Here is a 20,542-nt window from a genome sequence, read left to right on the forward strand (position 1 = left end):
GATCCGGTGCCAACAATTTTCCAAGCTCTGCAGTCCTCATGCGTGAAGATGGTTTCAGCCAATTAAGAAATGCTTACACATGTGGGAAAAACTGAAGTAATCTGAGAAAACCCAAGCGTAAAAGTTGTGGGGGGGAATGGGGGAGGGTGTAGGGCGAGGCAGCAACTCCCTGCACAGATGGCAAGAGATTGAAATGAACCCACTTGCTGTACTGCCATCTCCTGGCAAGCGAGGGAATGGTAAGGGCGCCACGGTGGCGAGATGTTAACTACCTCGCCTGGTCTACAGGAGTTCGTGGGTTTGATCCTGACCCTGATGCCTGCATATTTGGCGTTTGCGTGTTCTCCCCGTGGTCGCGTGGATTTTTCTCTGTGTCCTCCGGTTTTTCCCGCCACGTTTAGAAACGTGCGTTTAGATTATTTGGCTGCTCTACATTTCCATGTGATAGTCACTCCGTTGAGCTATCATTCGTGGCCAGGTCGCTTCTGAAAAGGAACTAGATAGCTCAGTGGGCCTTACCTGGTAAAATAAGAAATAGTTGAGTGTAGTGGTGACCTCGACGCTCAGTGGAAGGGTAGTTTCACGACATTTCTGTGATCTACAAACCCTCGCCTCCACGGCTCACCATTACGAGCGTGCATAGCCACCGTAATCTGTGGCTCAAATAATGTTGAATTTTGCTGCCAACAAAAGAATTAGTAAAAATTGCACCGATACCAGGAATTCGCTCCTCTTCACAGTTACAAAGTGAGTAATTTTCCTGAGACAGATGTTGTATTATTTCTAAGCCGAACGTTCAATACGTGAAATTATGAATTCAGTGGCGTGAAATAATGTGACGCTAAAAACCGCCGAAATGAATTTTGGCTCCGGTACATCATTACGTCTTTGCATAGTGTACACGGTACATGGTGAGAACATCGGTGCGTGGTGGCAGTTAATTTCGCAACGCGATGTTGTGTTTGAACATCCACCAAGAAGACGGAGCGACGAGATCCACTTGTGTGCTGGTGTTCGGTGGATTATTACGTTGGATCGTGAGAGAGATGGCAGGGACTCGGGAGAGACCTTCATTCAGCGCTGGATCGATCATGGCTGATGATGACGACGACATCTCTTCGGGAGTCCACCGCTATGAGACAACTTTGCCCGTGCTGAGTCAGTCGTCAGTGTTGTGATTGTTTCACGCCGTTCTATTGACGCCGTTGTTGAGCTGACGCCTCAAGGCCCAGACCGTCAATTGTCCAGCATCATACAGCAAAGTCAAATTGGGAACAGGTCGTGAAAAGTCGCGTGCATTAAGCATACCTTTTGGAAACAGGTTTAAAGTTTTGTAATATATACTACAACAACAACAACAACCAAAAAAACACTTTCGATTATAATCTCATGATACCCCCACTGATGTAACCTGATATTTTCCGGGCACTGTTTGTTATGCATGATGAGCTAATCCCAATTTGCCTCTCAGCATGACCATATGTTGCTTTGAATATCAGTTTGCTTTTTGATGTACGCGCCCGTGCGTGTGCCCACTGGCTTGTTTCGCCCTGTTCATGCTAACGTTGTCAATGTTTACGCAACGATTCGACTATTTTGAGCGCCGGTGTATGCGTTTCGTTTTCATTGGAAAACACTGCGCAGTGCAGGGAAAGCTGTTTGTATCACATCAGCTATGTTCTATCCACTGCTGGATGAAGTCCTCCAAAATCCGTTGCCACCATTGGAGGACTGGCTGTTGTACAATCCACCTTGCCGCTGCATATGAGCTGATCTCATTGCGCCATCTTCATTGGTGGGGATCTTCTTGTCTGCGATTCCATCACCAGTCGTCATCTATCAGCCATCCCTCCCTCCCTTCTTGCGACATCTCCTCTTCATGTTTCTTCAGTCGTTCTGTTTATATTTTGCGTCGCCCGATCTTCTGGTCCCCCCCCCCCCCGTAATTCCAAGCGAGTATCTCTCTCCATGCTTCTTGGGATTCTTTTCAGCTTTTGTTCTATCTCCTCTGTTATTGTCCCTGTTTCTGATCCATATCTTTGCAGGTGATATGCAATAATTGACAACATTACCCTGGAGACACACTGATATGCAACTTCTAATACGGTCATACAATTCAGTTTTACAAAGGTTTTCATGTAATAATTTTGATCCAGGTCCGCCTTCAAATATTTCCCGGGATATGCACAATCTTCAGTATTTTCCAGTTGTGTGCATACGTGGCAGGTGGATGAGTGGCAGACCCAAAATGTGGCACGTTATTGAAATCTACAAGCGAAATGACGTTGACATTTTTTTTCTCTTTAAAAAAGCCTGAAATTTGAGAACCGCCTCCCATCCCGTGGGGAAGTTTCTAGATCTGCCCCCGAGGTGGATCGGTGGTGGGGCTGGATGGTGGGGATGCTAGGTGACAGAGCTCTCACCTTCCTCCACGTCGCGCGTGGGGACGACGCTGGCGGAGCAGCTGCTGCTACTCGTCGCCCTCACCAGGGCCTTGCAGAATGCGCGCACCACGGGGTGAGCGTGCGACGCCTCCAGCTGCAGGAAGCCCACGTAGCAGCGGTAGCCTGCGCGGGGAGGCAGGGCGCTCTCGAGCTCGACCCCACTGCCATCGAATCACCGCTCATTCGGCTGTACATTTGTACGTGTGCCCGGCAGGGCCGGATCAAGGCACGGAGGCTTTAGGGGCTGCAGCCCAGGGGCCTCTGTCAGCTAGAGGGCCTCCAGAGATGAAGTGAAAAGTTATTTCAATTGTGAATGCTGAATTTTTATTTGTTAGCCTTGTGAAAATAAATTGTATTTTTCTTTAACTTCGTTTTCCTTACATTTTGATTTAAAGCTTTCGTGACTGCAGGGATTCATATTTTTGGTTCTATCGGTAAAGTCACGTAGAAGGGAAATAGTAAAAATATGTTGTTTTATATTTGTATTATTAATATTTTTATTATTTTATTATTTCCCTTCTAAGTGACTTTACCGAAAGAACCAAGAATATGTATTTGTTTTCCTTTTGAAAATATCGGGGGCCTCACATTACCTGTAGCCCAGTGACCTACAACATCTTAATCCGGCCCCGGTGCCCAGTCGTATAGCTGGTGTTCCAATTATATATCCACACCGTAGACCGTGGTCAACCCATAATCCACTGCTGGATGAATGCTTTAAGCGAGCCGCCGCCGCCACCTGCCACGACACTGAGATGTAACGATTCACCTGGCACCTGCACATGAACTGATTTTGTTGCTCCATCTGCTCGGTGGTTGTACTCTCATTGATTCCATGCAACTTCCATTATCATCATCATCATCATCATCTCTTTGCTAAAATATTCGGAAGAAATCAACATTTAATTTCGAAACCTCTACATGTCTCCCACCGATTGCAATACACATATTAAATCCGTGAGCTCTCATGCCAAGCTCTATTGCTGTACTGATGGCACCCAACCACCTTGCAACCCAAGCCGACAACACCTGGTACAGGTATTTCCAGGCCGCTTCCCTTCCAAGTACTAACCCGGCGCTATTCTGTTCGCTTCCGAGAACTGACAATCGCACACGTGCAAGCTGACCCAGTCCCTATGTGCAGCCGAACGTAACGAACGATATCTTGTGATGAAGAAAGTGCAATGCCCTTTCCGATTGTCTCGGCTTGCCTGGGTCATAGAGCGCCACTCCTTGGCTGAGTAGGCTCACGTCCATCCTGCACAGGTGGACCGTGTTGTACATGGCAGTGATGATCAGCCTCCACAACCCCGTCAGCACCCCGACGAAGATGTTATAGCAGAACAGCATGTATGTGGTGATGTACAGAAGTCGCCTGAAACGGCAGACAGGGTGAAGTGAACAAAGCGACGTGAATTAAATCACCGGGGCACGTAGGGATACGCCGCTGCGTCGGTTTTTCGCGGTTGCGCCGCGCTGCTTCTCTCGATGTGTTTTCCGGTTGCAACGCTCTACGTGCTGGGAGCTTCTTCGGGAATTGAATTGTTAAATTTCACACGACACAAAAACCGTATAAAGAGCACCGAGCCTTTTGTGCAGTACGCTAAATATCCCATCAGCAGTTCCTGATTAAGTGCATTGTAGTCCTCGTCTTTAACCCACCTTGCTTTTGTTGTGCAAGTAACACAAAAAAACTCAATACATTCGTCAATAACTGCCCCTGAAAGTGAAAAAAAAACATAACATTTCGAGCAACGACAAAGGGCCATTGGCTCGAAGAAATTGTGTGTAACGCAAAAAATATATTTCAGAAAAAACGTACAGATTGTCCAAAGAGGAATGGTGCTCGGATTTCTTCAGGAAGACGAGCCTGGCAAGAAGATGCTGAACCACGATGACCAGCACGAGCATCAGCCAGAAGGGCCTGCGGCAAGAACAATACGGTATGAGCATGGCACAACGGGTTTGCTTAGGCAAAGCGATGCTCACGCTTTAATATTCATGCTCCTGTGCGAGAGACGGTGGCTGTAAAATTCCCTGGAAGTGTCACCTGCAGTGGGCAGAGCCGTACTCCTGAGTGCCTTCAGGTGAAGTTTATGGGTGGTTTATTACCGATTAAATTGCAATTTCGCATCCTTCTCAAGTCCTTCCTATTATGCATCACTCATTAATGTCACGAGACTAACTCGTTTCGTTCATTTTATGGATGAAATACAGTGAAGTGCATGGCAACGAATATAAATTATCTCGAATTCCCTCTGGCAGAGCAAATGAAACCACCAGCATGGCATTAACAGCCACATCATATCCAAATTAGGCTTCCATGGTGCAATGGTTGGCACACCGGACTTGCTATCCAGTGGTCACTGGTTCGACCTCCCAGCACAGCGGTGGAAACAATGTGCACATTTCTTAACCCACTACCCCTCCCCCCACATCTGTCCACCCAGCAATAGAAATGGGTGCAACCAGAGTTGACCAGCAGGTCGTTTGCGTTGAGGTAATTTGTGGGCACGGCCACCTCTTCCGAAATGTCTGGCCAGTGTGAAAGAGTAGTCCAGAAATACCCTCCAGGGGGGCTCTCTGGAGCTCCTTCAAATGTCGGCCCTTATGCCAGCCATGGCATGAGCAAGACATTGCAGGGCTGCACCCTCACCTTCTTTAAACTTTACCATGTCAATATATCGCTGTGCGCTTTGCGTGTACTGGTTTGTAATGCTCTTGTGATTCGTGTCCGCTATTGTGCATGGAACAGGGAGGTGGGGTTGGGGGTGCGGCTATAACGACGATAACAACAATCTTGACTTAAAGCTTTCGTTACCGCAGCAATTTATATTCTTTGGGTCTTTCGGTAAAGTCACGTACTGTAGATAGGTTCAACCTTTTTTTCTCCACCTGGCGATCGAAACGTCGTAGTGTATATTTAATAATTTTTTTGAACCTATCTGCGTGACTTTACCGATAGACCCAAAGAATAAGATACCGACAATGTTGATCCGTTGGGGCAACTCACCACATGTTCCGAACGATGTTGAGGGCGACAGCTGTGAGACCGTACATGGAAGGGATGATGAGCAGGAACGCAATCGCCATGGAGCAGATATAGTAGATGATCGCCTGTATAACGAACCCTGCATTCGATAAAGGAGAGCACTGCGACCACTCCTGCCGCTATACTATATTCCGCAACACGATGCCGTACGGTTATATATTTCATGGCGGTTATCATTTTGCCGTGACTTTGAAATTGTATTTCACATTTTTATTATATTGGGTTTTTGAACTTTTGCAAGGATTTCCCGTCGGAAAAAAAGATTTCTTAAATATTTGTCGACTGCAGCTCACCCAGCGTATGTCTGTCATAAGTGTTTTTCATGATTATAATTTATAACGCACAATTTAAGTTACGTCATATGTTTATTAAATTATTATGCAAACTGTAGAATTTATTGTCGTATTATCACCACGCCTTCCATTAGTCTGGAAAATGTTTTGTTACAAAGATTAAATTCGATAAATAATAGCTATTTATTTATAAATGTAAATGTTGGGTTTGTTATTTCACAAATATGTTGTTAGGGGATGGTTAAGAAACATGCAATGAGCAAACATAATTACTGCATCACAATATTTCGCAAAACGGACGATACGATTGTTGTAGATTTCATAGTGTACGGGACCTTATATGTATTATATATATGGTATACCATAGTATTGCCATAACGTGACGCAACTCTAATTGTAACCATGAACACACGAGTAAGTCTATCAACCTGATGTGCATTTTGCCAAAGAGATTTGTTGAGTTGGGATTTTTTTTGTTAAGAAAACTCAGAATGGAGCTATGGACCAAAGAAAAAGTGGGTTCGTCTTTTTTAAAAATCTAATTTCATTCTTTAAATTTGATTCGGAAGCTGACAATGTTCATTTTTATTGAAGGCTTGAATATTGTGAAAAAGGAAATGGTTTCTGCACCCTGGACAAAAATGAAAACTCTCTTTACATTTGCGTTCATGCTCCCTCATGCATATGCAGCGCTTTGGGCATCTGTGCCTTATTTATATTTCACGAGTCTGGATAATTAAACAAAATGCAATAAACAAAACGCAAACAAAGTGGCACGAGCCAGTGAAATATTACAACCGAGGCATTCAGAATGCCTTAGTATTTAGCGATGTTTTATATGATGAGTAAATCTTACCCAGGAATATGCACGCCGTTTGAAAACCACTGTAGGTCATCCAGGACACCTGGTGAATAATTAAAGGGGCAATCAGCATTTTCTATTGATTTATTTTATAATAGTGTTTTTTTTGCTACTGCTCTGCCTGCACGAGTCTCTTAGTTTTAGATTTTTTTTTTTTGCACAAGGCATTGACCGGAATTTTAATGAGCTGTCGAATAGAATTCACCAAATAGTTGAACGGTAATTATAAGAACCATGTATTTTTAAAGTCATGCATATGCTTTAGCACCAGCAAACAAGCTCAGCATAACACGCTCACTAGTGTGATATGTTGAAAAGTGGAATATATTGTTGCACGTGCATAAGGTCTCACAAAAATGTGTTACATGTGGGGGCTTTGTAAAAATAGATTTGTATTCCTTAAACACAACATTTTCTGTACATATCGACAGGCAACTATACTATTTAAAACATATAGCACTCCATTGTACAGGTTCACAATAGACAGAAGTATAAAAAATTTATATTTCTACAAACTAAAAGCCTTGGCTAGCACATTATCTCAGTGCTTGCTGGGGTTTACATGGGCATCAAGCATAAATACAGGATTGGAAAAATAATTCTTAAAATAATTCTTAAATTCTTAAAATAATTCTTAAAATTATTTTTCTTTACCACAGACAATCCTGAAGATGGCAATGATTGGTTTTTTGGAATGATCTCAGACGTGTCTCCTCTGTACATTGCCAGGAGGTGTTCTCTGTTAAGGACAAAGACAAAAAAACATATCAATGATCAAGACAGGTCTAGAAAGAGAACAAGTAGATTGTGTGATGATAGTCCAAGTTATATGTATTGAGGCAGCGTTCATATCCTGTTTAGAATTCCTAGAGATAGTCGTGGAAATTCCACATTTATATGACAGAGGCGAGTCTCTCATTTTTATCGGCCCTGAAGGGATGGTGGGCTGTGTGATGATGGAGAAACAAGAGTTTTGATAGATAAAAATTCCTTCCGCTGACTGGTGCATTTACTGCCAGGAACCCAAGCACCAGTATTAATTAATACCCATTATGTGCTAATGGCTTTCATAAAAAAAAAAACAGTTAAGTGCTACACCTTGCCACGAGTAAATGTTTTATACCACATGCAATAATGGAAATTAACAGGCCACAATGCTAAATTCTCATTTAAAATTCCGATGTTTGCATCTCCATGCTCAAATGAGCGCCGGAGTCATGCTTATCTTTGTGGTGGCCCGGGGCCATGTGGGGATATCCCCCGTGCTCATTCTGGAGAACAATCTTCCTCCAGGACGACTATTGACTTTTCCCAAAATGGTATTTACTTTATTGACCCCTAGGGGGTGATTGCCTGATGTTACCCCCTTAATCGGGTTCTGTTGAGTTTGCAAACCTCGTATTGTGAGTCGCAAGCTCGAACCACAGTGTGGATCGCAGGTGCGTAACTCAAATAAAATCTGTAAATGATGAGAAAGCCCATCATAAACGGATAATCGTGCAGGCTGGAAAACCATACGTTTCAAAGAAGACAACAAAAAGTGTACAAAGCCACACAGCCATTGTATACATTTCCTGAAGAAGTGCATTGTGGTCCGCTTGTTTGATAGCAGCAGTGATGCTGCTGTCTGACAAGAGCCGTTCATATTTGCTCAAAATTTAATTTGATGGTGATCTAAGACAAGAGGACCACAATGGACCTATTCATAAAATGTGCTTTGTGATCTCTCAATCACGGGAGCAATATTGTTTGAAACTTAGGATGCATATCTATTCACCCTCATGATGAACTGATGAATTGTCGTAATGTATGGCCACGATTCGACTCCATTCTCTTTCTCGCTAATTGTTTGCATTGTTTCTACAGCTCTGTTGACTGTGTTAGCCTGACTGTAACATTGCCATATTATTTGCATGCAATTTGTGTAGGCGATAAATGATCACTTCTTCGACGCACAATTAGATGTGTGTGCATCATGAGCATAATAATTTACTTATTAGATTAATCATCGCCACGTTATCGAAAGCGACAGCCAGCCCGAAATTACACATTGTATACCATCTACTTGTAGTTGTAAACAAGAAACATCTCACGTGGGAAAATAATAAAGAGCGTACAAATATTGCCGCTGCACGATTGTAGATGCAACGTTGGACAGTGTGTGTGTGTGTGTGCATTGCCACACACGTCACGCATGTGTCTTGTACCTCTGCATCGCATAGGTCCTCAGCAGCATGTAGATGGTGATAAAGCAAGCAGCTGCGACACTCACCACGTAGCACACTGCGACAAGAAAACAACGTTTCCTTGGGCACACTTTAACAATAAATGGCGGCCACTGCGCTCAAACACAACGTTTAAATGTGTCGCATCACGCTTGCATTTCATCATCGTCGTCTGTTCCTTCCGTGGGCTCGTCTCGCGACAATTGGGGGGCCAGACAAATCTCCGCCGTGGTTCTCTTCCTTGAGGTGGCGTTACTGCGTCGTGTGCAGCATCGCCAAGTGCGGCATCCACCCGGGGCTCGTACTCATAACGCGTCCTAACCGCCCGTGGCCTTCTTCTTGATTTCGTCATTCTCCGCAGTCGTGATGCCACGGTGGACCTCTCTCTCAACGGCATCAGAACAACACAATCCAAGGTGTGGATATTTCCCTCCACTCATGGAAGATGAACCCGGTGAGGTGCAAACCATCGGGCGTATGTAAATGACGCCTACTCCAATACAAAGTGCGTTGTCTGGTGGAACGAGTGGACTGCTCCACTCAGCTACCCAGGAAGCCGTGGAATGGTGTACATCAACAGAGCAATTGTCGCCTCTTGCCTTTTTTCAAACGCCATACGACAGAAGAAGGAAAAGAAGCAGGCTTGATACTCCCCATGATTGTATCTTTAAAGCGTTATTGATCTAAATTGTGTGGTATTTTTTTTTAAAACCTCATTGATGTAATGTTACGATATTAATGAAGGTTTCTGTGACCACAGGGGACCTGAGTTTGATTCACAGCCACAGCTGACATCAGCGGTGACATCTGAACCATTTCGTTTTTACCTTTCACCAGACCACACTGACTTGTGTGGTAAGCTATGGTCAAGCAACCCCTATGACCGTCATAGTGTGGGGAGGCCTTCATCCAGCAATAGATTTGAAGGTCATGGATTCAATCCCGACCCTGACGCCTGCTGTATATTTGGAGTTTGCGCTTCTCTCTTTCCGTGGTCACGTGCAATTTTCTCCAGGTCCTCCGGGTTTCCCCTCCACATTTAGAAACATGCGTTTAGAACACTTGCCTGCTGTACATTTGCACATGATAAGCGACTTCGTTGAACTATAATTTGTAGCCAGGTCGCGTCTGAAAAATAGTTAAGTGGGCCTTACCTGGTAACACAAACGTGGTTTAAATCTTCACTTGAAGCTTTCGTGACTGCAGCAATTCTATCTACGTGGCTTTACCGAAAGACCCAAAGAAAGCGTAGTTTATTTTCTTGGTTCTTTCGGTAAAGTCACGTAGAAGGGAAATAATAAAATAATAAAAATAAAACATAATAAAATAATTCTCACGACGTTTCGGCCACAACGCAAGCAGCCGTCCTCAGGTGAAGACCCGGTCTGTCGGGGAGACAGCGTCTGACGCTGTCTCCGTGAGAATTATTTTATTATGTTTTATTTTTGTTTTTTTATTATTTCCCTTCTACGTGACTTTACCGAAAGAACCAAGAAGATGAATCCCTGCAGTCACGAAAGCTTCGAATCGAAATGCGCAGTTTAGTTTTAGTTTCATATTAATTGCTAAAGTTTATTCTTGCATTTCGAGCATCTCGCATTGCCGGTGTGTACCTTCCAGGACCCATAAGAAGTGCTTGAAGATTTCCACGGCCTCCGCGTTGTCCTGCGAGAGGATAACGCCGAACCCGGCCAGCAGGTACACGATGTCCACCGACACGCCCGAGCGCACCTTCTGCAACAGTGGAACGAGCAACACCACCAGCACCAGCGCCACCTGGAGACATGCAGAGCCACGCAGAGATGCAGCCGCTGGTCAGTGACGCCCTCACTCAAATCCACGACGTTCATTCAGGCGCTTGCGGGTAAGGTAGGTGCTGCAAACAATTGTTACCTGGTAGACCGTGATCGCAGAGATAAGCGCTGTGATGACCATCTTGGTCGGGTAGCAAAAGCCTGTTCGACAACACGATGGTAAAGGTCATTGAGAACACCGCTGTGTTGGAATCGTTCGTGTCTTCGTGCTCCAAGGGAGCGCTTGTGGGAGTAAACTCCACCGGAAGATGCACATTACTGTGGTGGTAATAATAAAACAGCCACCAAGCTGAACTTATGTTTATCAACCACTCAAATAATGGCAGTCAAGTTGTGGAGGGCACGTTTGGTAGGTTAACTTGTGGAGTAAATTATTTATTGATTTGTTGATACCCATTTGCTGTTTGCCAGGGCGAAAATTGCGTGGTAGAAATGAATACGGGTATAAAATTAGTCCAATTATGAGTGCCAGGCTGCAACAAAGTAATTTGGCCCTGTATTTGTTCGTGTGGATTTTACAAAACCAAATTACTTAATAACATGAATATACGCATCATCTATTAACATAAGTACTTTTCCTGAAACAATATACAATTGTGGTTTTATATACAATACAGTACTGCGTATATTACTCCCAATATGCATTATTTTTTACATTTTACCTTCTGTCTGGGAGGACATATATGTAGTTATGAGCGATGAAAATGCAAAGGAGGTTGTTTTTCTATAAGAGAAGCGAAAAAAACAAGGCAAAACGTCAGCGTTAAGTTGAAATGGCGGTGCAAATAAATAACTGCAGGTAACCGGCTGAAAACAACATTATCCTTGGCTACAAACAGAATGCGGCGCATTCGAACAAAGTTGTTCCGTGCAATTATAATTGGCAATTAATAATGTGCACCACCACCTGACGTTCGGAGCTTTCCTTTTGAACAGCCATCTGACGTACTGTGACTCATAATCCTCTTCTTGGCAGCCATACTAGGAGGGAAATTGGTTTGCGGAAGAAAAAAAGATGAACATTGTAATCGCGTGCTTGAAAATGGTGAACGCGGCTGACATTGCACTTAAAACGTGTGGCACTTCTGCGATGCAGAATTTTCCCATCACTGGAGAGATGAAATTATAACGTTGTGTTACAGATGTTTTGTGACGTAAAGCACTTCCTAGAATCTGCTCAGCCACACGCGAGAGAGAACCCGAGGTCGTTTGCATTACGAGCAATGAAATGGAGAGAGAGAGAGAGACATGCTTCCAGTTATTTGTGAGCCACACTTACCACCGGCTTTTTGCATGCTGAGACCAACAAAATGGGGTATCGGACGCTCAGATAGAGCAGACACAGCATTTGCGGGAGCGAGGATAGTAGGTCGTAGTAGCTGTGTAACTGAAATGTGGAACAACGCACACATGCGCGCGCACACACACACACACACAGCATGTGTCATACTCACAATTATTCACATTTCAACAATGCGATTCGTAATCGGCCACGGTCAATCCACTGTCGGATGAAGGCTTCCCTCAAACAGCAGCTGCCTCTCACAAATCCCTTGCATTGTAACAATCCACCGTTCGCAGGCACGAAAACCGAGTTCATCGCCTCCGTCTGCTCGGTAGGCGACCTATCAGATGACGCGGTTACGGTACCGTGTTTATTTGAATGCTGCTGAATTTTCGACACTCCACGCATTTCTGTAATCAAACGTCGACCTCCGGTAGATGGGACACAGAGAGTGGAGATTTTAAAATTTAGAGACCGAAGGTCACTGGCTCTGCACCGGCTTTCAAGATCGATGTATTGTTGTCTGAGACCACAGTCAGTCACACAGCAGTGAGAATGCCGAGTGAGAGAGCTTTGGTCTTGCTGAATTTGCTGGTAGTTCAACATCATATTCTCAGGTTTTTTCCGGTAAAGTCACGTAGGTAAAACATTAAAAGTAATGAAAGTAAAATAAAACAAAACAAAAATAAAATTCACGACGTTTCGGAGGCAACACAAGTCTCCGTCATCAGGTGGGACACTCACATCATATTTCTATCTCAGTGGCCTTAGCTTTCATGTGGTTTCATGCATGTCATCATCATCAGCTGTGTTCGATCCACTGCTAGATGAATGCCTCATTTAGGCGCCGTAACTTCTGGGCGATCGTGAGATGTAACAATCTACCCAGCATGAGCACATACACCGATTTCATCACTCCATCTCCTCAGTGGGCAAACCTCTCCGGACACCTTCCCACTAACGTGGAATTAAATTACTTGAGTAAACTAAGCTAAAATAATTTATATTTTACCAGGTAAGGCCCCCTGCGCTATGTAGCTCTTTTTCAGAAGCGAATTGGCCACAAATGATAGTTCAAGGAAGTGCATTATCATGTGGAAATGTATAGCAGCCAAATACTCTAAACGCATGGTTCAAAATGTGGAGGGAAAAACCAGAGGACCCGGAGAAAAATCCACGTGACCACAGGGAAAATATGCAAACTCCAAATATACAAGCGTCAGGGTCAGGATCGAACCCAAGACCTTCTGTATATCAGGCAAGGGAGATAACATCTCACCACCGAATACTGTGAGGCTTTGGGAAGTATTTAAGGTTATGTGTTAAATGTATTTTATCGTATTTAAAAAAATATATATATGCTGTTTTTTCATTAATTAAAAACGTTTTTTTTTATTAGGATACTCAAATTAAAATGTTCTGCAATTGAATGCGTGACATTATAATTAACGCGTGTTTTATAAACCGGATCGTAGCGAAGATAACAAGGTTTGCACATGTACAAATATATCAATGCAGCAAATGCATATATTACGCATTTTCACATCGTCGTTTTTTAAGTGACCTAAAAATCTACTTCATCCAGTTAAGGATCCACACTTTTTTCCTATGCATATTAGAATGTACTGAACGGAGGAGATGTTTGCACGTGCGCCTTCCTAATGTCTCTTGTGCTCTGTGTGCATGAGTACAAGAGCACAGTTTGCCAATTACTGCACAAAAGAAAACTAAAACGCAGGATACATTTCGGCATCTAAATTTGCCGATATTTTCGCTCTGGGAATTAAAATACAATTGTACTTCATGGGAGCTCCTTTGCCAGTACCAAAATATGAGAATACGTTTTACCCTTTTTTGTGGCAACAAAACAGGTGTTAAGATGTTAAAACACCAAACTGAAACCTTTTACAAGGAATCATGTCTGCATTAACCACAATACTTGTGGTCAGAATGCAAACAAAAACATACTCTGATAATATATGCATATATGCATTGTAAAAGGTTTGAGTTTGATGTTATAACATCTTAACATCTGTTTGTTGCCAGAAAAAAGAGGAAACCTCCAATTTTGCTGTCATGTCACAAACATTACTCTCATATCCAGAGTGAGCAGGACTAGTGCTGCTCCCTGCTGTGTGGACCACAACTCTCGAAGGGATCTCAGAGGTAGCTCCCTGACATCCGCTTCCGCATGCCCTTCTCTAACACGAAGGGTCGCACTGCTCTGCGAGATATCCGAATGGCTCCTCCATCTCGTGACGATACGCCAACAGCAACAACCGGGATGAAATTGGCGGTGGGGAAGGGGGGGGGGGAGAATAACAAACCAAAAAAACCTCAAATACGAATAACTAAATAAAACACGAGTTAAATAAGCGCGGGCTCGACACTGACGGTGGGAGATCGTGGACATTCGATCTTGTGGCAGATGAGGGTCGCCAGGTGAAACCAGGAGAAGAGGGCACCCAGGATGTGAGAGGCGCGGCTGGGAACCGTGGCGCACGCCATGAGTGGGTAGTACACCAGCGTGTAGTAGAGGAAGGCGAGGATTTTCAGCAGCTCTGCAAACGGATAAAAAAACACACACACACAAAGAGCAGCGATGACTGCCTTTGCGCTCGTTACATACACACTGACTCATCGCTCGTCCGTTAGCATTCTGCGAGCATGCTTGCCATGGCGACGTGACACCGAAAGCGTGGTCTTGCCAGCACTGAAGCACTTCCCACGATTGTGCAACCGCTAGCGGCAGCAGCAAGTACGATGCCTTGCAGAATAACTGGCAGCGTGCATGCACATTTTGTGCCATTTTTTTTTAAAACACGTGTGGTGGAGCCGCTCGAGAGGATTATGTACACGGAAATGTTGTTATAACGACATCGACAAGTGATATTTTAATATGTCCTGGGTCTTCAATACTCAGTCAACCCAGCATTTGCTTAATTATTTAATTACAAAGGAGAGCCACATTTGCACAGCAGAACTTTATTTGGTTCAGGAGGGCCCTGCATTGCGTTTTTAGTTTAAGATGTTTTCAGCCAATTAACAAGCGGGAGGAAACTGCCGTGTGGACAGAGGCGGGGGAGGGGGGGATCGGATTTAAAAAAAATGTTCCCATTGTTTCAACTGCCGCGCCCGGAGATCCAATTGAATCGGCGACTTAACCATTACACCACGGAAGCATCCCTGTGTTTATGGCATCACTTTTCGGGACGCCGTGATGGCGAGATCTTGACTACCTCGCCTGGTACACAGGAGTGCGTGGGTTCGATCCCAATCCTGATGCCTATATTTGGAGTTTGCATGGATTTTTCGCCGGCTCCTCTGGTTTTTTCCCCTCCACACTGAGACATAAACGCGTTCAGAGTATTTGGCCGCTACAAATTTCCACATCATAAGCCACTTCGTTGGTCTATCATTTGTGACCCAGGTCGCTTCTGCAAAAGAGCTAATATCGCTCGATAAAGTAAAACATAGTCGTGTTTTAAGTGTCAATCAAGTCCGGGATCGCTGGACGGTCAATCGATGAACCTTTCATCTCCTTGCTGTCTCCTGTTGCGAAGGGCAGGGGGGAGTCCAGGAAGGCCACTCGGCACAAGGTGCAAAGCACGACCCCAAAGCCTGCCGCGAACAGCTTGCGGTTGGGTCTGTTTTCGAGGAAGTGGACGGGCCTGCAAAGTTCAAAAAGATGGATTGTTGTTTTTTTTAATGTCATCACAGCTGGTGAGGATTTTTTTCTCTTCATACGCGTTTGCTAGTCTGGTCAGGTTTATTATCATGCACATCGCAGACGAAAAAAAAACACTTTGGGATTCGCGTGAGCGTTGAATGTGGTGGGTGGAAGGAATGCACGCGCGCGTGTGTGTGTGTTTGCGTGCGTGCGTTATCTGAACCGGTCCTGGGCCTCACCTAGGTCGACTCAGCCTCAAATCAATACCCAGTCCGGTGTGTAAACATCGCCACGCGGGAGACAAATGCGGCCGGGCGTGGTGCTGGCCACCCAACACCTCGTGTGTCGTGCCGGCCATCATAGGTGCTCGCTAACAGCACTTGCTCCTACAGTCTGTTAAGGCTATAAGAGGGATCTTTGTCTTTGTTTGAATGTAGGCATGGTGTATGAGTGTCTTGGGATAGATTTTTTTGTTCATTGCTATGACAGTTTCCACAAAAGACGAAAGAATTAACTCGCTAGAACCTACAGTAATTATAGGGGTGTAGGTATTGTTGTGTTTCCCGAGCCTGTAGCTTCACTCTAGAGGGTCCAGTTACATCCAAGCATCACAGAGGTTAGACTGCCCGCTGCACAACCGGAAGGACATGAGTTCAAATTCCGGTCATGGGGTGACTCCGGCCTTCATTCCTTCCTCCTGCTGATTTCCCACAACATCGGATGTCCCTCTTGATGGGAACTCAGCGGTGGGTTTTCCGTGGAAAAACTGAACCTTGCCATAGGAATACAGAATTTCCACCACTGCCTCTGAGCTTTGGACTGGACATGAGCATGCCCCTTTGAGTGCTAAGCTTACTTTGATGATTTTTTGTTTGTTCCATGGATGTTACCCTATTCTTTGGATTTACGAGATGCTCGGAGTCAATAACGTTACACATATTCCGGATTATAACACGCAACCACAACTTTTGCTTTAAAATCCAGGGGAAAGATACGGTGTGCCTTATAATCCAAACAATACGGTAGGGGCTGAAGGATGCACACATGGTGATGATTGTTATTATAATTTAGACGTAAAGTTTTGCATGTAAAATGTACCCTGTTCTCCATGATTTCCAAATACCAGTCTCAGTTTCAAGTGGCTGGCAGATAGCACAATCTGTTTTTGGTTCACAAATACATCTACTGAAGTTAGATGTTAACAGTAACTGAAAGAAAATATAAAATGTCGTGTAATGTTTGAAAATCTTGTAAACAACGACCTTGATCATGGTAGCACCTATTTTTCACTCGAAATCTTGGTACATATCTTTGTTGAAATGTATTATCGTGTCCATTTCTAAAAAGTTGAGTTGGGTGCGAAATCCGCAAACCTTAGTCCTTACAAAGCTGTCAGTCAGTTTATACTCGGGCATTTTGAACGCTTACATTTCAAAAGTCAAATTAATTTCCTATTCAAGTGAGAATCGAGGCGGTGCTTACCTCTTGTTTACATCACCTCAAATTAGCACGGTTGGCTACGTACGGTGCAAAAAAGGTCAACATACCGTACATACAGCCCTAAGCCAGTGGTGGAAATTCCACATTCTTACAATGGGGAGAGAGTCTCTCCATAAAACAGCAAACGTTGACTTCCCCACAATGTGGTATTCACCTTATCGACCCCAGAGAGATGATGGGCTAACATTCAGCCTGCCAATTATATGTATGGCTATGACGATATCACCCGGAATTTCCAATCTCGTCGGCTAAGCAGGGTGGAGCCTGGACAATGCTTGGATGGGCGAGCACCATGCATAAAATAGATGTGGTAAGCTTGCTACAGGGCTACATTGGGGGCAGTATGTCAAAATCCATTGTTGTACTATACTAGGCTTCAACATCTATGCTCCCCACCTCCAGCCTTCACTGATCAGCAAGGTGAAGTATGTTCGGATAACCTCCATGACCCACACCAAATGAGGACGTTCCCATACAGCAATGGATTGACAAAAAATGGGCTGTACATTTACAATTGTGTATACAATTCAATGCAATAACAGTTAAATATATTATACCAGACTTGATCTACGATTCGACATTAATGACATCATTTTATTGTGCAGACATTTCTCGATAAGAGACAGGACCAGCTTTTGACGCTTCACTTTACACAGTGATAAGATCATTCAAGTTCATTATTCCAGTGATAATAACTGTTCAGTCCCTCATTGGTACCTCATTTGCCAGTAAAAAATATGATAATTGTTTTTTTACCCTTTTATCTGGCAACAAAACTGACACCTTTTTACGAGGAGTCATGTTTGCATAGACCACAATACCTGCAGTCATAATGCCTCATTTGCCAATGGTGTAAATGCTTACCCCGAGCTCTCATACTCTGATTGTGCATTGTCTCTGAGTTGTGCGCCTTTTGGCGTCATCTGGTCCAACCCATGTGAGGCTAGGCTCTAAGGAAAGCTGTCTCGGGTGTGGACCAATCAACTTCAAGGATAGTGCATACATTATCAGAGTTGTTTCTTGTTTGCATTATGACTGCAGGTATTGTGGTCTATGCAAACATGACTCCTCGTAAAAAATGGTGTCAGTTTTGTTGCCACATAAAAGGGTAAAAAACCAATTATCATGTTCAGTCCCTTTCAAAAAGTGTTTCACGAGCAAAAAGTTCCGTCAATTATTTTTTATTCTGCAGAACAAATCTGCAGAAACCCAAGTGCCACAACTTCAAGGATAGGTTTCGAGCAATGGATTATAGCTTTATTTTAATTTGGTTAGATATAACTGATTGTTATTTACGTAAATTATGAATGTGGCCCCTAAATTCTGTGCCTTGGTTCTTATTCTCGCTTGTGGTGGCGGGATGTTATCTCCCTCGCCTGGTTTGCAGGAGGTCGTGCGTTCGGTCCCGACTCTCATACCTGTATATTCGGAGTTTGCATGTTCTCTCCGTGGCCACGTGAAATGTTTTTCCGAGTCATCCGGGTTTTCCCTCCACATTTAGAAACACGCGTTTAGAGTATTTGGCTGCTACTATGAATTCCCAGATATGATATGCCACTTGGTTGAGCTATCATTTGTAGCCAGATCACTTCTGGAAAAGCGGTAGTCGCTCTGGCGGCTTTGCCTGGTAAACAAAATAGTAAAGATAAAAATAGTAAAGAGTTTAGTTTAATTTTACCCGGTGTAATTACACTGAAACCTTGTTATTAGTCACGTGATGGACCACAAATTGACATTACTAGCAACATATTAACGTGTTAAATACCGCGCAATACTAGAACGCCTTTTTTTCACACCCTAAATGTGCATCACAACAAGAAAATGTCGCGTATTCTAGATTTGAAGCTTTCGTGACTGCAAGGAGTCATACTCTTTGTTTTTTTCGGTAAAGTCACGTAGGTAAAAAAATAAAATAAATGAAAACAACTCAATTAAATCACGACGTTTCGAGCGCAACACAAGCGTCCATCGTGAAAACCGTCTGCATCAGCAGCAGGCCACGCTTTCCCACCTGTTTTAAAACAGTCTGCATCAGCAGCAGGCCACGCTTTCCCACCTGTTTTAAAACCGTCTGCATCAGCAGCAGGCCACGCTTTCCCACCTGTTTTAAAACAGTCTGCATCAGCAGCAGGCCACGCTTTCCCACCTGTTTTAAAACAGTCTGCATCAGCAGCAGGCCACGCTTTCCCACCTGTTTTAAAACAGTCTGCATCAGCAGCAGGCCACGCTTTACCACCTGTTTTAAAACAGTCTGCATCAGCAGCAGGCCACGCTTTACCACCTGTTTTAAAACAGTCTGCATCAGCAGCAGGCCACGCTTTCCCACCTGTTTTAAAACAGTCTGCATCAGCAGCAGGCCACGCTTTCCCACCTGTTTTAAAACAGTCTGCATCAGCAGCAGGCCACGCTTTCCCACCTGTTTTAAAACAGTCTGCATCAGCAGCAGGCCACGCTTTACCACCTGTTTTAAAACAGTCTGCATCAGCAGCAGGCCACGCTTTACCACCTGTTTTAAAACAGTCTGCATCAGCAGCAGGCCACGCTTTCCCACCTGATGACGGACGCTTGTGTTGCGCCCGAAACGTCGTGATTTAATTGAGTTGTTTTCATTTATTTTATTTTTTTACCTACGTGACTTTACCGAAAAAAGCACCAAAGAGTATGAGTGTAAACATGCCGTGTACTTACGCCAACAGACCCGGGTATCCTTTGGAGCAATTCTTACAAAACTGCCGTCGCTTGACAATGAAGGAAAGTCCGATTGTGCAAACGAGCTGTGGGCGAAGCACATTTGAGCTCAAAATCTTATCGAGAAATATACACTCCGTGTAAACAAATTTATAAACAAGCACTTCCATAATACCAAACACGTTTTTGAAACAGATCGACGCCTCTAGGCGTCCTCTGGTCCAACACCGTTTTGAGACGAGGCTCAAAAGAAAGCTGTCTCTGGTGTGGACCAATCAGTTTCAAGGACAATGCATATACTATCAGAGTATGTTTTTTGATTGCATTCTGACCACAAGCATTGTGATGAATCCAGACATGATTCCTTGTCAAAGGTTTCAGTTTGGTGTTTTAACATCTTAACACCTGTTTTGTTGCCAGAAAAAAGGGGAAAACCCTATTATCATATTGTGTTACTGGCAAAGGAGGTCCCATGATGAAGATCAACGACATGAAGCGAATGTACTTTTCACGAGTGATGTTTCACTGCTGAGTAGGGTTTTCGTGGTTGTGCTACCGCACAGCTCTCCGATGTGCTTTCAAGTTCCACCATGTGCCGTTCGGTACGATTGTCCGATGTTTCGCCCCGCGTGCCCGGGGGAGTTTATTTTAGGAAGAGAAATCAGTGCGGCACAATCCGAGAAAAGACATCGGGGAGCGTGACAGCGCC

At 44.1% G+C, this 20,542-nt stretch overlaps 1 protein-coding gene across 3 annotated transcripts in view; it reads right to left on the reverse strand.

The window, feature by feature from the left end:
• The window catches only part of LOC144740997 (receptor for retinol uptake stra6-like), a 28,412-nt gene that overhangs the window by 2,391 nt on the left and 5,479 nt on the right, over window positions 1-20,542 (reverse strand). For all 3 annotated transcript variants that reach the window (XM_078623707.1, XM_078623701.1, XM_078623693.1), the window contains exons 5-19: window positions 19,834-19,919; window positions 15,507-15,646; window positions 14,370-14,536; window positions 11,970-12,077; window positions 11,598-11,671; window positions 11,353-11,414; window positions 10,770-10,831; window positions 10,490-10,652; window positions 8,859-8,934; window positions 7,306-7,390; window positions 6,646-6,694; window positions 5,458-5,575; window positions 4,267-4,368; window positions 3,656-3,819; window positions 2,424-2,567 (exon numbers count right to left, since the gene is read on the reverse strand). In XM_078623707.1, the coding sequence (XP_078479833.1) occupies window positions 2,424-2,567; window positions 3,656-3,819; window positions 4,267-4,368; window positions 5,458-5,575; window positions 6,646-6,694; window positions 7,306-7,390; window positions 8,859-8,934; window positions 10,490-10,652; window positions 10,770-10,831; window positions 11,353-11,414; window positions 11,598-11,671; window positions 11,970-12,077; window positions 14,370-14,536; window positions 15,507-15,646; window positions 19,834-19,919 (1,600 nt within the window). The remainder of the gene's footprint in view (window positions 1-2,423; window positions 2,568-3,655; window positions 3,820-4,266; window positions 4,369-5,457; window positions 5,576-6,645; window positions 6,695-7,305; window positions 7,391-8,858; window positions 8,935-10,489; window positions 10,653-10,769; window positions 10,832-11,352; window positions 11,415-11,597; window positions 11,672-11,969; window positions 12,078-14,369; window positions 14,537-15,506; window positions 15,647-19,833; window positions 19,920-20,542) is intronic.

Source organism: Lampetra planeri, chromosome 3, assembly GCF_965212315.1.
Source record: "Lampetra planeri chromosome 3, kcLamPlan1.2.h2, whole genome shotgun sequence".
NCBI classification, from domain to species: Eukaryota; Metazoa; Chordata; class Hyperoartia; order Petromyzontiformes; family Petromyzontidae; genus Lampetra; species Lampetra planeri.